Source organism: Cyrtonyx montezumae, unplaced genomic scaffold (assembly GCF_038088225.1).
Source record: "Cyrtonyx montezumae isolate F1298 unplaced genomic scaffold, pur_monq_1.0 scaffold_23, whole genome shotgun sequence".
In the NCBI taxonomy this organism is placed as follows: Eukaryota; Metazoa; Chordata; class Aves; order Galliformes; family Odontophoridae; genus Cyrtonyx; species Cyrtonyx montezumae.
Genome location: NW_027071970.1, coordinates 10,306,515 through 10,324,757, shown reverse-complemented (window position 1 = coordinate 10,324,757; position 18,243 = coordinate 10,306,515). Strand labels below are relative to the sequence as shown.

Here is an 18,243-nt window from a genome sequence, read left to right as displayed (position 1 = left end):
CCAAGGATGATTTTAGCATAGCGTAGCTAGATAATTGGTATGGGGGAGAGTGTGGTTTAGAAGAGTCTGACTCAGCTTCATGTTGTAAGTCTAGTCTTACTGCTGCCTTCCTGTGTGATCCCGAATGCTCCCGGCTTCTCTCAACCACAGGCCTTTTGCTTAAAATGAAGATTAACAATAACTGCTCAGTTCTACACTGAGGGTGGAGAGGGGGAGCTCACACTGAGTAATGCTTATTGAGTGTGAGTTATCTCTGGGGAAGGGTACTGCTCTATTATCATTGTATTGTCAATATGTTGTCAGGAGAATTGGTTCTATATTACAGTGATCTTCTGAGGGCATCTTCTCTGTTGCTGCTTCTATGTTTTACTGCTCTAGTCATCAAGGAATGGGTTATTTGAATCTGTCAATAGCAAGTAGTACTAAATTAGTCTAAAGCCTCATCATGCAGAACAGGGAAGTCCTCACAAAATGTAGCACAAGGAAAACATAATATACTTGTGCTCAAGTACAACGTCTTGAAAATACCACATCTGCCTATGCAGGTAAGTTTGGGTTCTGGAGACATCACAGATGGGTGTCAGTATTAAACATCTGGTGCTTGTTAGTACTTTCATCAGCACCTCTGAGTTTGGCCAGAGAAGCAACTGAAGTTGAGAGACAAAATAAGGGTCAGCTGCTTTGGAATATGTCTTCTATTTGGGCATGTTGGAAGGTGCGACTCAGCAGCCTTCATTAAAGGCTTTGTGACAGCACATCACTTGGGCAGAACGTGAAGAGGAGAAGATAAAGTAGGATTTTTGGCTACAGGGATCATCAAATATTGGAGTACTACAATCTGAGATTTATCAGATTTATCCAAGCCCTGAATCCTCTTTGCTTTTGCTAAAATCCTTTCAAAAGTTGACAGTATTCACAGACATTAAAAATGAAAGCAGGCAAAGTACAGAAGTTGTTATTTCTTATTAGAGGAGAAGTAGAACACAAAACATTCAGAATGCTTCAGTGGAAGGCATGTCATGATGAATAAGGAGTCAGGCTTCAGTCATGGGGAGAACTGGCATTCAGCCCAGTTTAATTTAAATGTTATATATTTTTTAAACCTGATCCTGGATTTTGTTCTGTCATCTCATATTTTTTTACAGTCAGCAGCACTACATGTATGCATATTTATTATGTTTAGACATATTTTGCAAGTCACCTTCACAACAACTCCTTTCCTTTTCCTGGAAAAACTGGTTGGTTGTGTAGAGAATGAATTTGCAAGTCTAATCTTTGGAGTCTATTAACCCTTATTACTCTGGTTGCTTAATAGTTAGATAAGTTCTCAGGCTTATTTGCAATTTAATTTCCTTTTATTTTGAAGTCCACACTTCTGTCTAGATTTTAAGATGTAGACTCTTTCGCATATGAAAAAGACTTGCATATTCAGCGTCCTGGGAGAGAGTAGTTCTGCTGGGAAGAGCAAGAATTAACTGTCAGTGCTGTTTCCATTCAGGGAAACACCACAGGCATGAAAAGTGAGTTTTACACCTGCATCTGGATTCCTTAGGCTCACAGTGAAGCTAGAGCAGACAGGGCAGACCAAGATGCGACTCTGAACACGATCTGGAAGCACACTGTGTATTTGTTTGTGGTATTTCCAGGCCTGTTGTAGAACTAGAAAGCCCGGCCACTGAAATGCACACAACTGCATACTGAGGCAGAGTTTGGTGCACTGGGAGACAAGTTGCTGTAATAAACACAGCTATGTTTTTTCCATCACACTGTATTTCAATTTACAGGGTCAGTTAGCCGCACACCTTGCCTGTGCAAAGGTAGAAAGGTAAATATGTGTCTTTGGGGAATGGCTAAGAATATATGATCTACTACTGAACTTTGTCTTGGATAAGGTTCTTCAATATTTAAATCAAATAAAGCTCTGGTTATACCTATTACAGGATCTTCTCTTGAACTTTGTATTGGATAGGGGTTCTCCAATGCTTAAATCAAATAAAGCACTGGTTAGACCTGTAACAAAGAATGGTTTGAGCTTATTAGCAGTGAGGAAAACAGCCTATTATGGTGTATACAGTCAACCTTTGTAATCACGTGTGCTTTCAGGTGACTCATTGATTCCAGCTCTGCCATGAAGGTCTTCAAGATGCATTCCGCAAGCTGAGGTTTCAGATAAACCCACCCGAGCTCCCTTTGAGAAGAAACTTATCTGCATCACTGTCATCAGTAAATGCCTGAACAGTCTTTTTTTTTGTGTGTGTGTTCCCATGTAAACATCAGCTCTGGGCAAACCCACAGCCACAAAATACTACACTGCAGGCTCTCAGAGGGAACAGTGGCCTTGTTTCCAGTCTGTACAGACTGCCCACAGACAGTGTGGCCCAAGGACAAGCAGCAGTCAGGTTCCAGCACTGAAGGGACTACCACTGCTGCACCACAGTAAGCACATCCTCACTGCTGGGCTTAGCCTGGCTAGTAGGCGCTTCTGACCCCGGTTATCACATCACAGACACGCCCTGAAGTAGTGGCAGGAGGTAAGGTAGGGGAGACCCATCGTAAAAAGAAATCTGGCATGGTTTTGAAAAGCAGGATTTTCAGTATAGTCACAGGGTTTGTAATGGTTCGGATACTGGGCCAGCAGAAATGCCTGCATTAGATTAGTACTGCTGGATTGAAAACCTTCATGGCTTTGGCATGCAAGCAGATCCACTTGTCACGTGCCAACAGCACAATAAAATAACTTGTAAAGCTCAGGGGAAAAGCAGTCTTGAGTTATCTGGATGCAAAAGACAGAATTCAGCACCCATAGCAATGCACAAAATCAGTTCCTGTTATCAGCTTGGCCTGGAGCCACTAGCAGAGACAAGCTGCTCTTTCTGTGTGTCATTTCAGTTGAAGCTTTTGGGATTTTGGAGTACAATGCTGGGATTATTAGAACACCGGGCTTGGGAAGCAGGGATCCCTTCTCAAAAATTCCTGTAGCCTTTGCAATAAAACCAATCCCTGTGTATCCTCCAAATCTCCTTCTTGCAGCACTGCCTGGCAGGGCACACATGACAGGATCTTCCCTTTTCTGCCATCTTAGATAGTCACGAGTACTCTCCTAACAGCACTTTCCCAGGGTGCTGGCTTCCCTTGTTCCCAGGTTAGCTTTTTTTATTTCCAGTTTTTCAATTAAGCAGCTATCAATTCCACTTCTACAAACTGCTGGCCACATTCTGCTCACAGATATTGATAAGAACGCAGAATTAATTGCTTGCCCTCTGGTGCTGGGGGGAATCTCCAAACTCTTCATATCCACAATGAAGATTTTCATCAGGCAGAAACATACTGGCCATTTAGGGAAGTGATGAATGAGGAATGACTTTAATGAGGCTTCGGATTGTGATCCCCTCCTAAATTGAGGGAGATAAGCCAAAGAGAGCTCTCTTTCTGAGGCACAGCTTTTTATCATATTACAAAAGCAAGCAGCTAAAAAGACTCCAGTCACACAGCACTGTGCTTTGACAATGGGTTAGACTGCCTGTCCTTTTTGTGTGAGACTGACTATCAGATGGGATCTGGAAGGAAAGCAAGTTCTTGAACAGGTTATACTTAGTGCAATCGTTCCCAGCTGTTACACACCCAATTCTTGGTAGGAAGTTCTTGTTATTCCCCACGAGGGTGTCTGTCCATCACCCCAGATTAACGTTACCTTGAAGTCCCAGATATTCTGAATGCAAAAACACAGCCCCCACTGAGTTGGCTCAGTATTTTAGTGGCAGAGGTAGTATTTTATTTTTCTTTTGAGCATCCCTCCTCAAGGACACTATAGAGTTTGTAAAACATTACGGAGCGAAAACAAAACATTACCAACAACAAAACTGCCAAAAAGAAAAATACAGCAGCATTCAAATATCGGAAAACATGAGAGCTAAAGTGCTTGAGATCATTTCTTAACTATGCACATTCTGAGTCAATCATTTCCATATAAAATCCAATGCTATTTTTCAGTAGCACCTGCCTGCCTGCATAAGTTTCTCCACTAATCTATGGCAGGATAAGACTACAAAGCCAGAGCCGTTATGCAGAAGGGCTAGGAGCAACCGCTTTCTTTCTTTCACTCTTACTAAAAGTTAATAAATAGTATTCAAAGAAACACATTCTCAACTTCAGGCAGACGAAGTCTGACTTCAAGGAAAGTGACTGTATGAGTTTCCCATGCAGTGAAGTCACTAGGATTGCCTGAAGCTGATCATACCTTTAGTGGGATTTATAAAGTGCTGTCTTTTAGTATTTTATGCCTGTCTTTAGAAGTGTTTTTCAAACCAGCACCAGGGTTGTGAGATATAAAAAATACTGAAGTAACAGACTAAATTTGAGAGGATGCTGGAGCCAGACAGACATTGTGTAGTGCACGCAGAAATATATTAAGAAAAAAAAAAAACACACCCTAACCCAATTATGGTAAAACTCTTCATCCTTAAAAACAAAACCAAATACCCACCAAGCACCAAGAGCAAATCTAAATGCAACACCTGCCTCCTGGTCCCCTGGCTCATTCCAGAAAGGATGGTTACTACATGAAACAAGCTCAGCAGCAATGGTTGTGAACCTGAGCCTGCAGGCACTCAGTGCAAAACTCTCCTGGCGTTCAGCCCCAGGAGAGTGATCCAGTTTTCACTGAAGCCAAAGGGAGTTCCCTACAGACTTCAGACTGGCCCCACAGATTGACAGCAGGAGCAGGACCTTCTTTTCCAGTCGCTGCTTTTCTATCTGGCTACAAGAGCCACCCCCTGAAATTCCGGAGGGGAATTTCCCCTCCATGCATGCATTTTACATCCATTACAGTTAATAGCAGTTACACATGCAGATCAATGGAAGAAAAGTCCCAGTTCAGAGGAGTTACTGGTAGTAAGAAAAGAAACCCAGTAGAAATGCTGGGAATTGCTAAAGACCCAACTCCCAAATCTGTTTCCCTGTTTAACCAGCGGGCATCTGCCCCCTGGGCAGTAATGCAGGAAGCTCTATAGTGTGTGGCTGTGTGTGCACAGGTGTGTGGCGCACGCAGGATGAGTGACTGGGCACGTTGTGTGGTGCACCGGCCCGTCAGCAAGCCACGACCTGCTGCCACGACCCAGCATGCGTCTTGAGTGCCAGCCCTCGCTGCTCTCACTTATGAGTTGTGTTGTTGCAGTCATCCTGTGCCACAGCTGGGAGGGAATGGTCTATCCTGAACTCTCCCTCCGGCCCACCAGGCGCTTTTGCTGAATCCCCCCAGGCTGTGGGCTGGCGGCCGTCCGCGCCACCCGCCTCGAGCCCCAGGATCTGTCTCTGCACCAGCTTGGAATAAAGACCTCCTTCTTCCATGAGCTCCTTGTGTGAGCCCTGCTGCACCACGCGGCCCTTGTCCAGCACAATGATGTTGTGTGCCTTCTCAACAGTGCTCAGCCTGTGAGCTATGACAAGCACTGTGTGGTTCTGCAAGTCGCCATAAATCGCCTGCTGAATCTGTCGTGGGAAGAAAATGTGTTAGTACATGAGCATCACTGGCACCACGTTGGAAAGCAGCTTGGTGGCTCCGTGTTAAGCTCTGGACAGGACATTTGCTCTCCTCTGGTTATACAGGAGACACAAGGGCAGGGCCCCCTGTAGCCCTATGGCCATCCTGTCTCTTACTGTGGAGCCCCAAATTCTCTCAGTGCAGCCATCCTTTACATGGGGAGCGCACACCTCCACTGCTCGTAATGTGGTGGTGAAGGGACAGGCCTGATCTAGTAAGCTGAGGTCTTGCTAGAGCTGGGATGCAAAGCTGGAGGCCACGCAGTGCTGGCCCTGCTGAAGACCCTCACCCCATCCTGCAAACCCACAAACTGTCCTGAGATCAGACACTTGTGCAGTGCTCACCACAGGGAGGCCGGTCCTCATGCACTTTGCATCAGATTTTCCGGTGTTGATGAACCAGCCAGACCAAAGAAGACAACTGGTAAAGCTGTTGGTCATCACATCCCAGCCAGATCAACCATGGCTCAGCCTACAAGCATGGTTTGCTTGGTGCCTCAGTTCAGATTTTAGCTCAGGTGCTCCTATTTTCCCTACTCCATGTTTGTCTATGGACAGGAAATTGAAGCAGTAACCTTTCCTCCAAGCCCAGACTACTTCTTTGACCCAGAGACCTGAGTTACCCGCTCACCGCATGTTCGCTCTCTGCATCCAGTGCACTCGTGGCTTCATCCAGGATTAGGATGGGTGGGGTTCGGATCAAGGCCCTGGCAATAGCCACTCTCTGCTTCTGGCCACCTGATAGCTGAGCTCCTTTTTCACCTGCCTCTGTTGGATCAAGAGCGAGAAGCAGCAGCCAAAATAAAAAATAAAAAGTTGCCATCAAGTTCAGCACCCAGCCAACAACACCAGGACGGTGCCATGCTCTGAAGAAAGACTATTGTGTTAATGCTACTGTGTTTATTCACTTAACAGAGCAGTTTAAATGTACTAAACACCTTCAAGGCTGCAGCCCTTGCCTCCAGCAGAAAGTTCTCCACTGCTGTCCCCGTGTGCGAGGGACTGATGCTCACGGAAATAACCAGAGCAAGAAGTCACTGAGCCTGAGAGATCATCCAAGCCCCAGCTTCTCTCTTGCACTAACCCACATGGCATTAAGATGGGCTCTGAAGGCAGCGCGGCTGAAGCAGCAGCAAAGAGAAGCTACAGCCCTGGCCTTCTCACGGTTCCCTCAGTACAGAAAATGCTTTTGGTGCAAACAGAGGGATGTCAGTACCTGTGTGGTAGCCGTCCTGTAGCTCCGTGATGAAAGAGTGTGCGTTGGCCTTCTGGGCAGCCTGAACAACCGACTCAAAGGAGGCTGAAGGTAAGCCGTAAGAAATATTATCAGCAATAGAACGAGCAAACAGCACTGGCTCTTGGCTCACCAGAGAGATCTGCAGAAAGGAAGAGAAGAAGAGCTGGGAGTTGGGAGCGGAAGACATAATGGCTGACCAGCATCTCAGATTATCAGCATTTGTTTCCACTAAGTAAGGACCAAGGCACAGAAATGCCTCAACATGAGCTTCCACCAACGCTGCTAGGTGTCCAGTGGCAGTCCCAAGTCCACTTTATGTTGTCTGCTGGAAGCTATTGTGCAGAAAAGGAAATGCATGTGATGTTGGTATGTTGGCATCTGGGACGGGCTTTTCACTCCAGGTCCCTGCTGTGGTTTTGCTCTAGACTCAGAACTCCCAGAACTCCTTGCACTTTCCAGTATGGGAAGCCAGTTGCTCGGACAATGCAGGCTGGAGGGAGCTTTGCCCAGAGTCTTACTAATTTTCTGCTCGAGGCAAATTAGGAAGTCAAGAGCTGCTGTAATTCCTTAATAGCTTAGCAACAGCCTCCCTGTCCTACTGTACAGTCATTGCTCCACACTCTCGAATTCAGCCTGCTTTGTTAAACAGTCTATATTGAAATAAATTGAACCCTCCAAATTATTGCCTAGAACTGAACATGAAGAGAGCCAGCAGGATTCAGTCATATTTTAATTGACTTCTCCCCATGCTCCTAGCACGACACCAGGCTTGCTAAGCTGAAAGACTTGCTTGTCTTTTAATTTTCTCTAAGCACTGGCTGAGAATGTCAATTAGTCACACTGACTTTGGCTTTTCAGCCTGCTTCTGATCAATTGTTTTCAGGTTTTCCTGCTGACTTGCGAGGCCATTCACTCTGGGGCAAACAAAGTGGGCAGTTACTTGCAGAGGAGATGGAGGCTGATCTGTGCTGACAGACAGAGCCAAGGGGCCTGGACAAAGCACTCCTCTGCTGCTTCCAGGATTCCAAGTTTAACTCCTCATCATCTGAGAATAATTTTAAGATCTCAAGGTAAAACATTCTGGATGAATGCAAAACACTTTTTCCAAAACCACTTGAGACTATAATTAATCGAACAACCAAAACTGTACTCCTTTTGGGTTAGACAAAAAAATACAAAACCAAACACATTTCTTGTACTGTTTTCAGCAGATTTCCCCCTCCTCCCAGAGCCAGTCACCATCTCTTTCCCTTCCCCCCCCCCCCTCCCCCAAAATGATCTGAATTTGTTTCCTGGACCACCTCCAGCTTTTTTGGGCACTTCAGAGGTTTCCAGATCAAACCCATGTCCACATAAAACACTGCCATCATCCCCTCTGACCACAGCAAGTGATAGCTAGAATACACTTATCAGTCGCTCGTACCACTGAGTGCAGGTACTTGTGATCGTACATGTTAATGGGACGCCCGTCCAGCAGCACCTGCCCGTCTTGCAGAGGGTAGAAGTTCTCCAGGATGTTGACACAGGAACTCTTCCCACTCCCCGAGGGGCCCACCAGTGCCGTCACTTTGCCAGGGTGCAGGGTGAAGGACACGTTCTGCAACACGGATGGGAGAACACGCTCAGGTGCTGGCCTTCACCAGCTCCTGGAGCGGTGGCTTCAGTGCTTCACGGGAGAGGTGACCAAAAGGTGGCCAAGGAGATCCAACCTCTCTGCTGCTTCACCCTGTCCCATGACCTCAACCCCTCTCACATGGAAGCAGCCTGAGACAGCTTGGCAGAATGCCCTACACCATGCTGACGTGTTTAACGTCTGAGCTGGGAACAAGAGTGTTATTAATAAATCTAATTCTCTGTAAGGAAAGCCGGCCCTAAACACGTGCTGTTCACTATGATCTGCTTGCCAGCATGCTGCTGTGGCTGCCCTTATGCATCTCTAGAAGGGCAAACGACCTTCCCCACAGGTTGAGGATTGGTTATGGTCATTATGGAGGAACATCACAAGATGCCTCGTGCTGAGGAGTGCTCTGCACCGGGGGGGCTCACCTGGAGGACCTGCGTGGCGGAACGAGTGCGGTAAGAGAAGGTCACATTTCGGAACTCCACCTTCCCATCCACGTGGTCTGGGGCCAGCGACCCATCGTTGACCATTGTTGGCTTGCGGTCGATGAACTCAAACACCTTCTCAGCAGCACCCACTCCCTGCATCAGGCCGCTGTAGACAGAGCCCACAGACTGGAAGGGAAAAAGCAATGTCAAGGCCCTCCCATTACGGAAAGAGCAATTGGAGCCACTCATAAGGAGAACAGCTGAAGGGTTGTCTGATGTTAACTACGGTCATCAGGCAGAAAAAGAGAGCTCTTGCCCCTAGCTAAGGTAGAGGAAATCTCTCTAAAGGTGCATGGGTAAACGCAGAGGGGATCACAAATAGTTGGACTGGGAAGAGGTGTGCCAAGAGATGCATAATCCAGACTTCTTTCACCCATTTGCTCAAGACCGGCAGCTCCCCAGCTCAACAGTTGAATGCATCCACCCATGGCATTGCACCACACCAACCCGAGAGCAGCTGGCTTGCTCCCTAGCACACACGTTACAACTGGCAAGCAGCATCAAGCTGGATCTTTCCAGACTACCATTAGGCAGCTGATATGGCTGTTCCCCATAGTAATATCGTCCCAGTGGATCTACTGATCTACTCCCACTACAATTGCTACATGCTGACACGAGCTTTGCTGGAATAACCTCCAGCTTGCTGGCTAATCTTAAAGTTAAACCCAGAACTGATGAACAGCCTGTACTGTAAGTGGTTCAAACACACGCCAAAACTGCAGCCTGGAAACACCACCAGAGCCTGCAGCTATCAGCACAGATGGCGAGAGCTGGGTGAGCTGCCTCCAGCTCTGCTGTGCTGCCGCACGAAGGATGAAGCACCCCTGAAACCAAGCTTGGCTGCGAGGAAATCTGGACTTGCTAAATTCTTCCATTGGCCAGGCTTACATCTTTGCAATAGGAAAGCAGCCCTGAGTGGGCTCCCATCCCACTCACAATCCCAACTTGCTAATGCGCTGCCAATGCAGCAGCTAGCAGCCTATTCCAGGGAGAGTTAAAAAATGTAATGTAATTAAGCTCTTAATGAACTCTGAAATTGAACAGGCAGCCACGCAATCTCTGCATCCTACACACTAGAAAACATGCTTGGGAGGCAGCCAGGACTCTCCCCTTCAGCAAGGGCAGCCCAACCCCTTTAATACTGAGCGTCTTATCAGTGATGACGCTTTCAGGTGTCAAGGTGTTAGCAGTGGTTGTATTCACGAGGCCACAGTGGAAACTGAGTGGGAAGCACAGGGGAGAATCAGACTGCAGATGGGCAAAGCCACAGCAGGTGGTAGGGAAGGCAACACTGGTTCCAATCCTGGGACTGCAGGGGTTGAGATCATCTCAAAGATATGTGATATGGGGTCACCCGGAGGGATCAAACAAACTCACCTCCATGCAATCTCCTAAGACGAACTCATAAATGATGAAGGATATCAGGCTTCCACTCGTCATTTGTCCTGAGATCACAAGGTGCCCTCCGTAGTACAGGATGCTGACCTGGACCACCAGAAGGGTGAGCTGAAAGCAAGCAAACACCCCAAAATCAGCAGGGACAGACAACTATGGTGCAACTGCAGTTACTCGTGCAACAGACCACACTTCAGCAGCTGCTATTTATTCTTCGAGCCCCAAACCCAGTATCCCTGACAGCACACAGTATGGGTATGAGAAGAGAAAAACAACTTGGTTATCTGGGCTGACTGGTGGAATTCAACAAAATACATGTCTGGAATGGCAACAGTCAAGGAGGACAGATTTTTCTGAAATAACAGCATCTCATGGACATCTCTTAAACTAGCGTAACCCACACTCAAATTATCCAATGCATGAAGTCACTTCACTGCTAAAATAACCTCTGTGTTATGTGACATGTTTTAATTTAGAGCACAAAACCAAGCCAAGAGCTAATGCACAAAATCCTCCTTGCGTATGCAAGTCCCTGAAGGATAACCTCAACTCTTGCTTGAAATCATTGTATGGGGGCACCAACTAATGCAACCCTGACGTTCGCTCTGTGTAATGCCTGGTCCTCCATGTGACATTTGGCATGCAGGCTGCCTGACACAGGGTGACATGAGTGCCTGGAGTTTGCTGGGATCAAAGTCAGTGGGAAGGGCTGTTGGCTATGAGTTCACACAGAGGGAAAACACAGGGAAAAAGTTCCTCTTCTCTATCCCTGCCAAGATCTGACCTTAAGATCCTGTTTCCTCGGAGACAGACTCCACTATGGCTGTGCTATATCTGTGAGCTTCTTTTTACACAAGCCCCACAGGAGCAGTTTTGATCGGCTTTGCCTTTTCTGACTCAGTGGGATCTGTCCTGTCCCAGTTCCCACTGCTGGCTTCACCTGGATGCTTAGGAACAATGCTAAGAATGCTCAGAATTTGCTTTCAGCCTTGGGAACACATAAGCCTCTTGCTGCTGTATGAAGGCATAACTCACACAACTTTCAGCATCAGCTATTTGGATCCCTAATGCGCAGGGTTAAGGGCAGCCCCACGTGAGGGTTCTGCACAGCTTTAGCTAGCAGCAGATACAAAAGAAGCCCCAAACCATCTGGTCTCAGCAAAGAAAAAGCATTTTGCAAAAAAAACCCCTCAAAAACTAAACCAAACAACAAACCAACAGCCTCCCTTCACCACCGCCTACACGTAGAAAATCTCTGTTTCTGAGCAGAATCTCAACCAACACTGTGGCTGTTTTCCCAGCCGGAACCGCCGGAGATGAGCTGGCACAGGCACGCAATGCAGCAGCCTGAAAACATGGGGTTTTCCACGACCTTGAGCAGTTATCAGATACATTCCTATGTACAAGAGAAAACAGTCTGTTCAGCACCACACTACGATGCTGCCCTTAAGGGGGGATGGAATATATTTCTGACAGAGGGCAGCAAACATCAAGGCTGGGCTCATCCCACAAAGCTCCCTGAGAACAGCACATACACATCAATCCACATGCATTTTGTCACCCAAAGCCATATCCCCTGCCCTTCCCTGGTGTAGGGAACCTACCCCGCTGGACCAAACGTAGTAGGTGTAAGCCAGGGCCTCCCGCTTGTTGAGTTTGTACACCTGCTGCAGCTTCTGCCAGTACACATTTGCCTCCACCTCCTCATTGGCAAAGCTGCGGACGGTCTTCATGGCAGAGATGGTCTCCTCGGCGGTGTTGTTGGCCTTGGCCAGGGCATTCTGCACGTCCTTGGAGAGCTTCTGCAGGAAGCAGAAACAAAGGGTGCTCAGCACACACCCAGCTGCCCACGGCAGCTCTCCCACAGGCCCTGGGGAGAGCACAGTGACATCTTCCAAGGTCATGGGCACCAAAGTTGAGCGATGGGATAAAGCCCTGACCTTGGGACAGTGGGAAGCAGAGCTGTGCTTACTGAAAGCACCAACAACCAGCACAGGGAGCGTGTGGTGTGGAGCTTGCACAGTCCACAGGACACAGCATTGGACACAGGGGACAGCCCTTGGCATAGGGAGGAAGCATTGGGCTGGGTTTAACCCCAACTCAAGTCACTCCAAAGGGAGAGGAGAAGACAGACAGTATGGGAACAAGCAGGCACACACTGGACAGTGCAAGCTACCACGCTCTGAGACACTTCAGCTTCTGAGCCTGGAGGTGATAGCCAAGGTTGTGCCACCTGCCCATGCAGCTATAACGCTGACCTCGTGCCACTACTTGCAGGCACCAAAGCACTCGAGCATCAACCCAAACAACTCCAAAGCCATCTGTAACCCCCACAGTGGGGACAGCCCAGTACTGTGGCACGGCTTCACCAGCTGCTCCTGCCTACCTTGTAGTACTTGCCGTAGATGTCAGACACGAGCATGATGATGGGGAAGCCCATGAAGGTGACAAGCGAGAGCTTCCATGAGAGGCTGAACATGAAGAAGATCACCCCCGTGGCCTTCACCACGTTGCGCAGGAAGATGTTGATGTTCTGGGACACCAGGTCACTCACGATGGTTGTGTCCGACGTCAGGCGGGAGATGACATCCCCTGAAGGAACGAAGGGTTGGGGAAGGGGAGAGCAGGGACACGTCACTGCGGCAGGTCGTCACCTGTCTGTGTCCCACGTCCCGTCCCGCCGACTGTAGAGCAGTCTCCTGGCAGATGGAGCTCCTCATCCAACCCAGCCCCTTCCTGAGGTCTGCAGGGCAGCGTGGAAGAGGATGGCTGCTGTTGGGGACGTGAAGCAAAGCAGAGGAGCTCAAATTGCTGCATGCGCAGAAGACATGAAACCTGTCTGAAAGCAGGAACGACATCCTTGGGTCGCTCAGGCTGGCTGCAGGACAGCACAGGGGACTGGCCCTGCACTGTACCTGGAGGGCACCCATCTGGGTGCACCAGTGGGTGTTTGTTGAGCTGAACACAGCCTCTGGTTCATTTTTAAATGAAGCCAGGAGCCCTCCTCTAGCTGACTGCTGGCACCTCTCCCTGCTGTCCTCACAGGACCAGAAGCACGCCTAGCACAGCATGCCCTGCAGAGTGCCAGGCAGCTTCAGAGAGGGCAGCTTAGGTTTAGCTGTGTCTGCAGCCTGGAGAAAACCCAAGTGACCTGGAGGATGTGAGTGCAGCCACTATGAGCAAAGCTCAAGCAGTGAAGTCAAACACCATCTTGAATTTCTAAGCACTTGGCCTGTGTTCCAGTGCAGCCAGGGCAGAATTTCCATGTTTCTGCATAACTATTAGTCCAGGGTTACCCATATCCCACTTACAGTAACATATCCAGTGTCCTTAGCTAATAGGGCAACAGGCAGTGACAGCTAAATATGGCAACAGCCTCAAAACTAAAAATATTGCTGAGAAGAAATTAAGTAGTATGGGAAAAGTTGCAGTTGACTGGGACCACACCGGAACGACACAGACAGGGACAGGACTGCATGGCAAGGAGGGAAAGCCACAAGCACACACAGCGAGCTTTACACATCTAAGGTTTCCAGTGCCTGGAGCAGAGATGAAGGGCAGCTGATCAGTGGGAACTGGAAGAAATGCAGGAAGGGGGCTGGAAGTGTTTTGGGGATGAGATGACTGGAGACAAATACGCCAGCCCAGGGGCTGCTGGATATGAGGCTGCTTGGTGGCAAAGTGGCAATCCCAAGGTGCTGGGCAATCCTGACCCCATGCCAAGAAAGCAACCAAAAGGAAGGGCTTTCTGCTGCTGTATCTAAACACGAGCATTTGGGTGCCACCTCTAAAAGCCCCTGGAGGGAGAGAGGGCAAACCAAGGGGGAAAAATACCACGTGCTGGGATAGAGCAAACCCAGGGGAAAGAGGAACCCACCTGTGCGATTCTCATCAAAGAAACTCATCTCTTGAGACACCAGGGACCTGAAGAGGCAGTTGCGAAGGCGGATATTCAGTCTTGCAAATATGAGCGTAAAAACGCCGCCCCGGACACCTGCGGCAAATGAGCTAATTGCAGATAAGAAACGTTATAGACCAGTGGACACGAAACCCGCTCCTCAGCAACACAAACACATCAGTGCCCGTACCAAGGGCTTGGGCAATGCCGTGTTGGTATCACTTTCCACCCCAGGTAGGGATGGTTAAACCAGCCCACCCTCCCCTTGGGTGCTACCAGCATGGGGCACTGGTCCTAACCCCTGTAATGACAAGCTTCAGAGGGTCCGCCCTCTGACGTGGCCATCAGGGAACCCATCCCCTGTGCTTGCTTCCGCAGCACTGGCAGAAGGACATGGAAGACATCATGACTGCCACCACTGTAAGAGCACAGAGCAGTCGTAGCTCCTTGCTGGGCTCCAAGCCCTGTGCTTACCTTCCTATGGCGAGCAGCGACATGACCAGCACCGCCGTGGAGAAGCGGTCCATGCTCTTCTGCACCACGATGCCGTCAATGGCCAACCCTGTGTAGTAGGGCAGGAAGGTCTCTCCTGATGCAGAAGCACAGGACAAGGAGTTACAGATCCATCAGGTGAGACTGGCACAGGACCCAACCACAGGTTGGTATTCCCAACCGTGAAGGCCCACGGTCAACCCCCATCCCAACCACGGAGTGATTTGCCCATCGCATGAGATGTACCAGGAGGCAGGAACCTTGGCAACACGTTGAAAAATTTTATTTCCCGTGGCATTTTATCTTCCACTGTTTAATTTTTCCTTCAGCCCACCAGCAAGCCCCCAGCATGGATCCTCCCCTCTCAGTGAAGAGCAGAGCACCCCACAACCCCCTCCAGCCCCTTCACTTACCAAGTGCAGCCACGAGGAGGAAGAAGGAAGCGATGCCCAGGAAGAAGGCGTCTGGCTTGGTGTAGGACAGCAGCTTATGGATGGTGGGCCCTGCTGCCTCCTCTCGCTTGTCCCTTGGGGCATCGCAGCTCTCCTCCGCCTCGGTGCGGGACTCAGATCCGTGCCCCAGCGCCTCGCGGGAAGACGTGACACAGGCCAGCAGCTGCCACTGCCCAAAGGTGGCCACCAACGCCACGTAGGTCCAAGCAAAGAGCCCCCAGAACCAGGGGTCCCTGATGGTCCTCCGCACCTCGGAGTAGAGCAGCAGCTTCACCATCATGTAGATGCCCATGAGGAGGCAGACGACGGCGATGAAGGTCCGCGAGGCCCTGAGGCGCCGGGGGCCATAGGCCGTGTTGGTGGCCACCCCGATGGCGGCCCCCAGCAGCACACAGCTGCGGTAGAGACAGCCCCCCCAGATGTCCAGCAGCGAGTTGAAGATGTTGAAGTGCTGCAGGTCCTGAAGGATGTCCCGGCCACCCCGGCCGTGGGCATAGAGCAGCGTGGTGACCACCACGTCGGCCCCGCTCAGCACCAACGTGCTGGCCACTGCTTTCCAGGCACGCATCCTCAAGGTGGTGGGGGACAGGCCTAGTATGGTGAGAACATGGCCAGAGTCTCTGCACAGGGCAAGAAGAAGGGATGGGGTTGTTACTAACCGTGAGGAGTTAATGGGGTTGCAAATGCCATTGGGGAAAGCCACAACAGTCACCCACTGTCTTGATCCCAAACGCTGCTATCTGTTCCTTCATCCTCTCCTCTTCCCCCTCTATATACACTCCAGGATGTTTTACAAAGTCAAAAGCACAAATGAAGACAAACTCCACCCCTTCCAAGATGTCTCCATCTATCATGAATCTAAAACCTGCTTGTGCAGGCAGGTTGGGCTGGATGATCTCCAGAGGTCCCTTCCAACACCAACCATTCTGGGACTCTCGTGTCTCATCGGAAACCTCATTCTGGCTGGGTGACACTGGCACATGGGCACAGGACATCCACGCAGCCCTCGTGCCCCGTGCTATGGGGCTGCGGAGTTCCTGGGCTCAGATGTCTGTGATCTGAGGGTCCCTCCCTGATTTCCTGGGATGAAGCCAAAATCAAGCACTCAAACCCAGCGTGAAGGTACAGCAGAACATAAAGGAGAGCAGTTCTGCTTCGTAACAGATTCTCCTCTTTGAAAAACAGTACCTAATACCTAAATACAATCCAATAAATCCACAGCGGCCATATCACCCTTTAAAATATTAATTTGGAGCAGCGGTGTCAGCATGCAATAGGGTGGCACCCAATAAATATCCCAAGAGGAGATTACAAAGCAGCTCCGAGTGGGGACTCCGCCCTTGCTATCACGCGGGGGCAGCTCTTCCCCACGCAATGCTTCCCCCTCCCCCGCCCCCCAAACCCCTACCACCGTTCTCCTCTATTTGCCCAGAGGATTACGCAGCAAATCCTAAAGCCGGGAGGGAAAACCCACCCGGGACCTGCCCGCTTCTACCCACGCAGCGAGACGTGACCCCGCTCCTACCTGCAGCGGCTCCGGCCCGGTGCGACCGATGCGGCCGAAGGTCGGTGAGGGGCGGGGCTTCCGCCATGACCACGCCCCCTCACGTAGACCACGCCCCCGCGCTGCGGAGCGGTCCCGGCAGCGCCTCCGTGCGCTGGGAGCGGGGACGAGCGAAAGGGGACGGAGAGGGATCCGGGTCCCGCTGCACCCCAACCCTCAGGCTCCCCCCGCATTGCAAAATGCTGCGGAAGGCCCGAGGCTGCGGGTTTATTTCGTTGCTACAGCACTGGAGCAAGTGGGAAAAATCTTAAGTTGCTCTGAAGCAGCTCGATGGGGGTTTGAGATTAGCCTCTAAAGCAAGGAGTGCAGAGGACTTATTTTCAAGAAATCCAGCTTATACTTTTGTCTTCAAGTGCAGACAAGTGCACATCAACTCCAGAGGGATGGCAACGGGCAGCCCTGCTCAGCATCTGTGCACCGAGGTGGGCAGCACGCGTGACACCAGACCTGTGCTCTCAGATGGGTGACATGTGACACATGTGACACCAGGCTAGCCCAGGTCACCACTGCAACATTCAGGGTTCATCAGTGCTGGACTTCAGCCTCTACCACCCCTCCAGCACAGATCTACACTTCAACCCAGCTCTGGAGAGCAAAGAACAGTGATGCTACTAAGAAAGAAGTCATTTTTCTCTGCCTGGTTAAACAGAAAATAAAAATCTCACGTTCTGTAGTTGATTTTATTTTTGCTAATGAGTGGTTGCAACTAGAAAGCTCACATCGAGCCACCCCACGCCCACTGGGATGCAGACACACCTGGCATGGCTCTTCCCAAGTCGGGCTGACAGTGGGAAGGGCTGTTAGAAACCGTAGGAAACAGACTGCAACTTGGCTCATCTGAGTCTTGTTCCCAGTTCTTTCCTCACCTGCACCCAGAGCCCTCCCCAGCCCTCGATGCAATGACCCCCAGTGGGGCAGTTTCCAAGTCGTGTTCACGGTGGAGCTCTTGCCAAGACCGAGTCCCTTGCTGCCCAAGCATAATGAGGATGGTGCCACTTCACTGTGTTGTAGGGATGGTCCCAGCCTCGACTGGGGTGGGATGGAACAGACCCCACTGTCTGAACCTTCCGCTTCCTTGCCCCCCCTCACTGAGCAGGCTTAACTGTGCCTGGACCCCCAAACAGCAGGGACAAGAACCTCGGGAACAGTTCACACTACTGTCCCCAGCCCCATGGGACACCCAACAAAGCCCCAGAAGCTAGCTGGTTTTCTTCACCTCAGCCATACTCTGCTCATTCGGCAGGACAGTCTCGATTTGGAAGGACACAAACTGGCCCTTCTTCAGCTTCTTCAGGGAAGAGGCAGCGTTGCTCCCAAACACATTTTCTTCCATTTTGAATGCAAGAGAGGGCAGGACCCGATTTTTCCTTTTCATGGTCTTCCGCTCCCGCTTGTAGGCTGAGGTCATGTTGGCGATCACCTGCAAAGCAGATAGCTTCGGTTGGGCTTAAAAGAGAGGTAGCTTAAAGACCAGCTCAACCATGGAACTTCGTTTGCAAAAGCTGTGCCAAGGTCAGCACTGCCAGCTGCACCTCAGGGCAAGGGAGGGACCGAACAG

At 50.0% G+C, this 18,243-nt stretch overlaps 1 protein-coding gene across 2 annotated transcripts; it reads right to left on the bottom strand.

Moving 5' to 3' along the window:
- Positions 1 to 3,749: 3,749 nt before the first annotated feature.
- Positions 3,750 to 16,659, bottom strand: ABCB9 (ATP binding cassette subfamily B member 9). Of its 2 annotated transcripts, XM_065739172.1 has the most exons (13): positions 16,647 to 16,659; positions 15,083 to 15,741; positions 14,652 to 14,766; positions 14,157 to 14,287; positions 12,666 to 12,871; positions 11,884 to 12,081; positions 11,495 to 11,626; positions 10,262 to 10,390; positions 8,822 to 9,010; positions 8,199 to 8,372; positions 6,755 to 6,914; positions 6,170 to 6,306; positions 3,750 to 5,487 (listed from the first exon to the last, which is right to left on the bottom strand). In XM_065739172.1, the coding sequence occupies exons 2-13, from the start codon at positions 15,687 to 15,689 to the stop codon at positions 5,149 to 5,151; spliced, it is 2,517 nt and encodes an 838-aa protein (XP_065595244.1). In that variant the 5' UTR covers positions 15,690 to 15,741; positions 16,647 to 16,659; the 3' UTR covers positions 3,750 to 5,148. The 2 variants fall into 2 exon arrangements, with proteins under 2 accessions (XP_065595244.1, XP_065595243.1); XM_065739171.1 differs by lacking the exon at positions 11,495 to 11,626.
- Between the last annotated feature and the right edge of the window lie 1,584 nt (positions 16,660 to 18,243).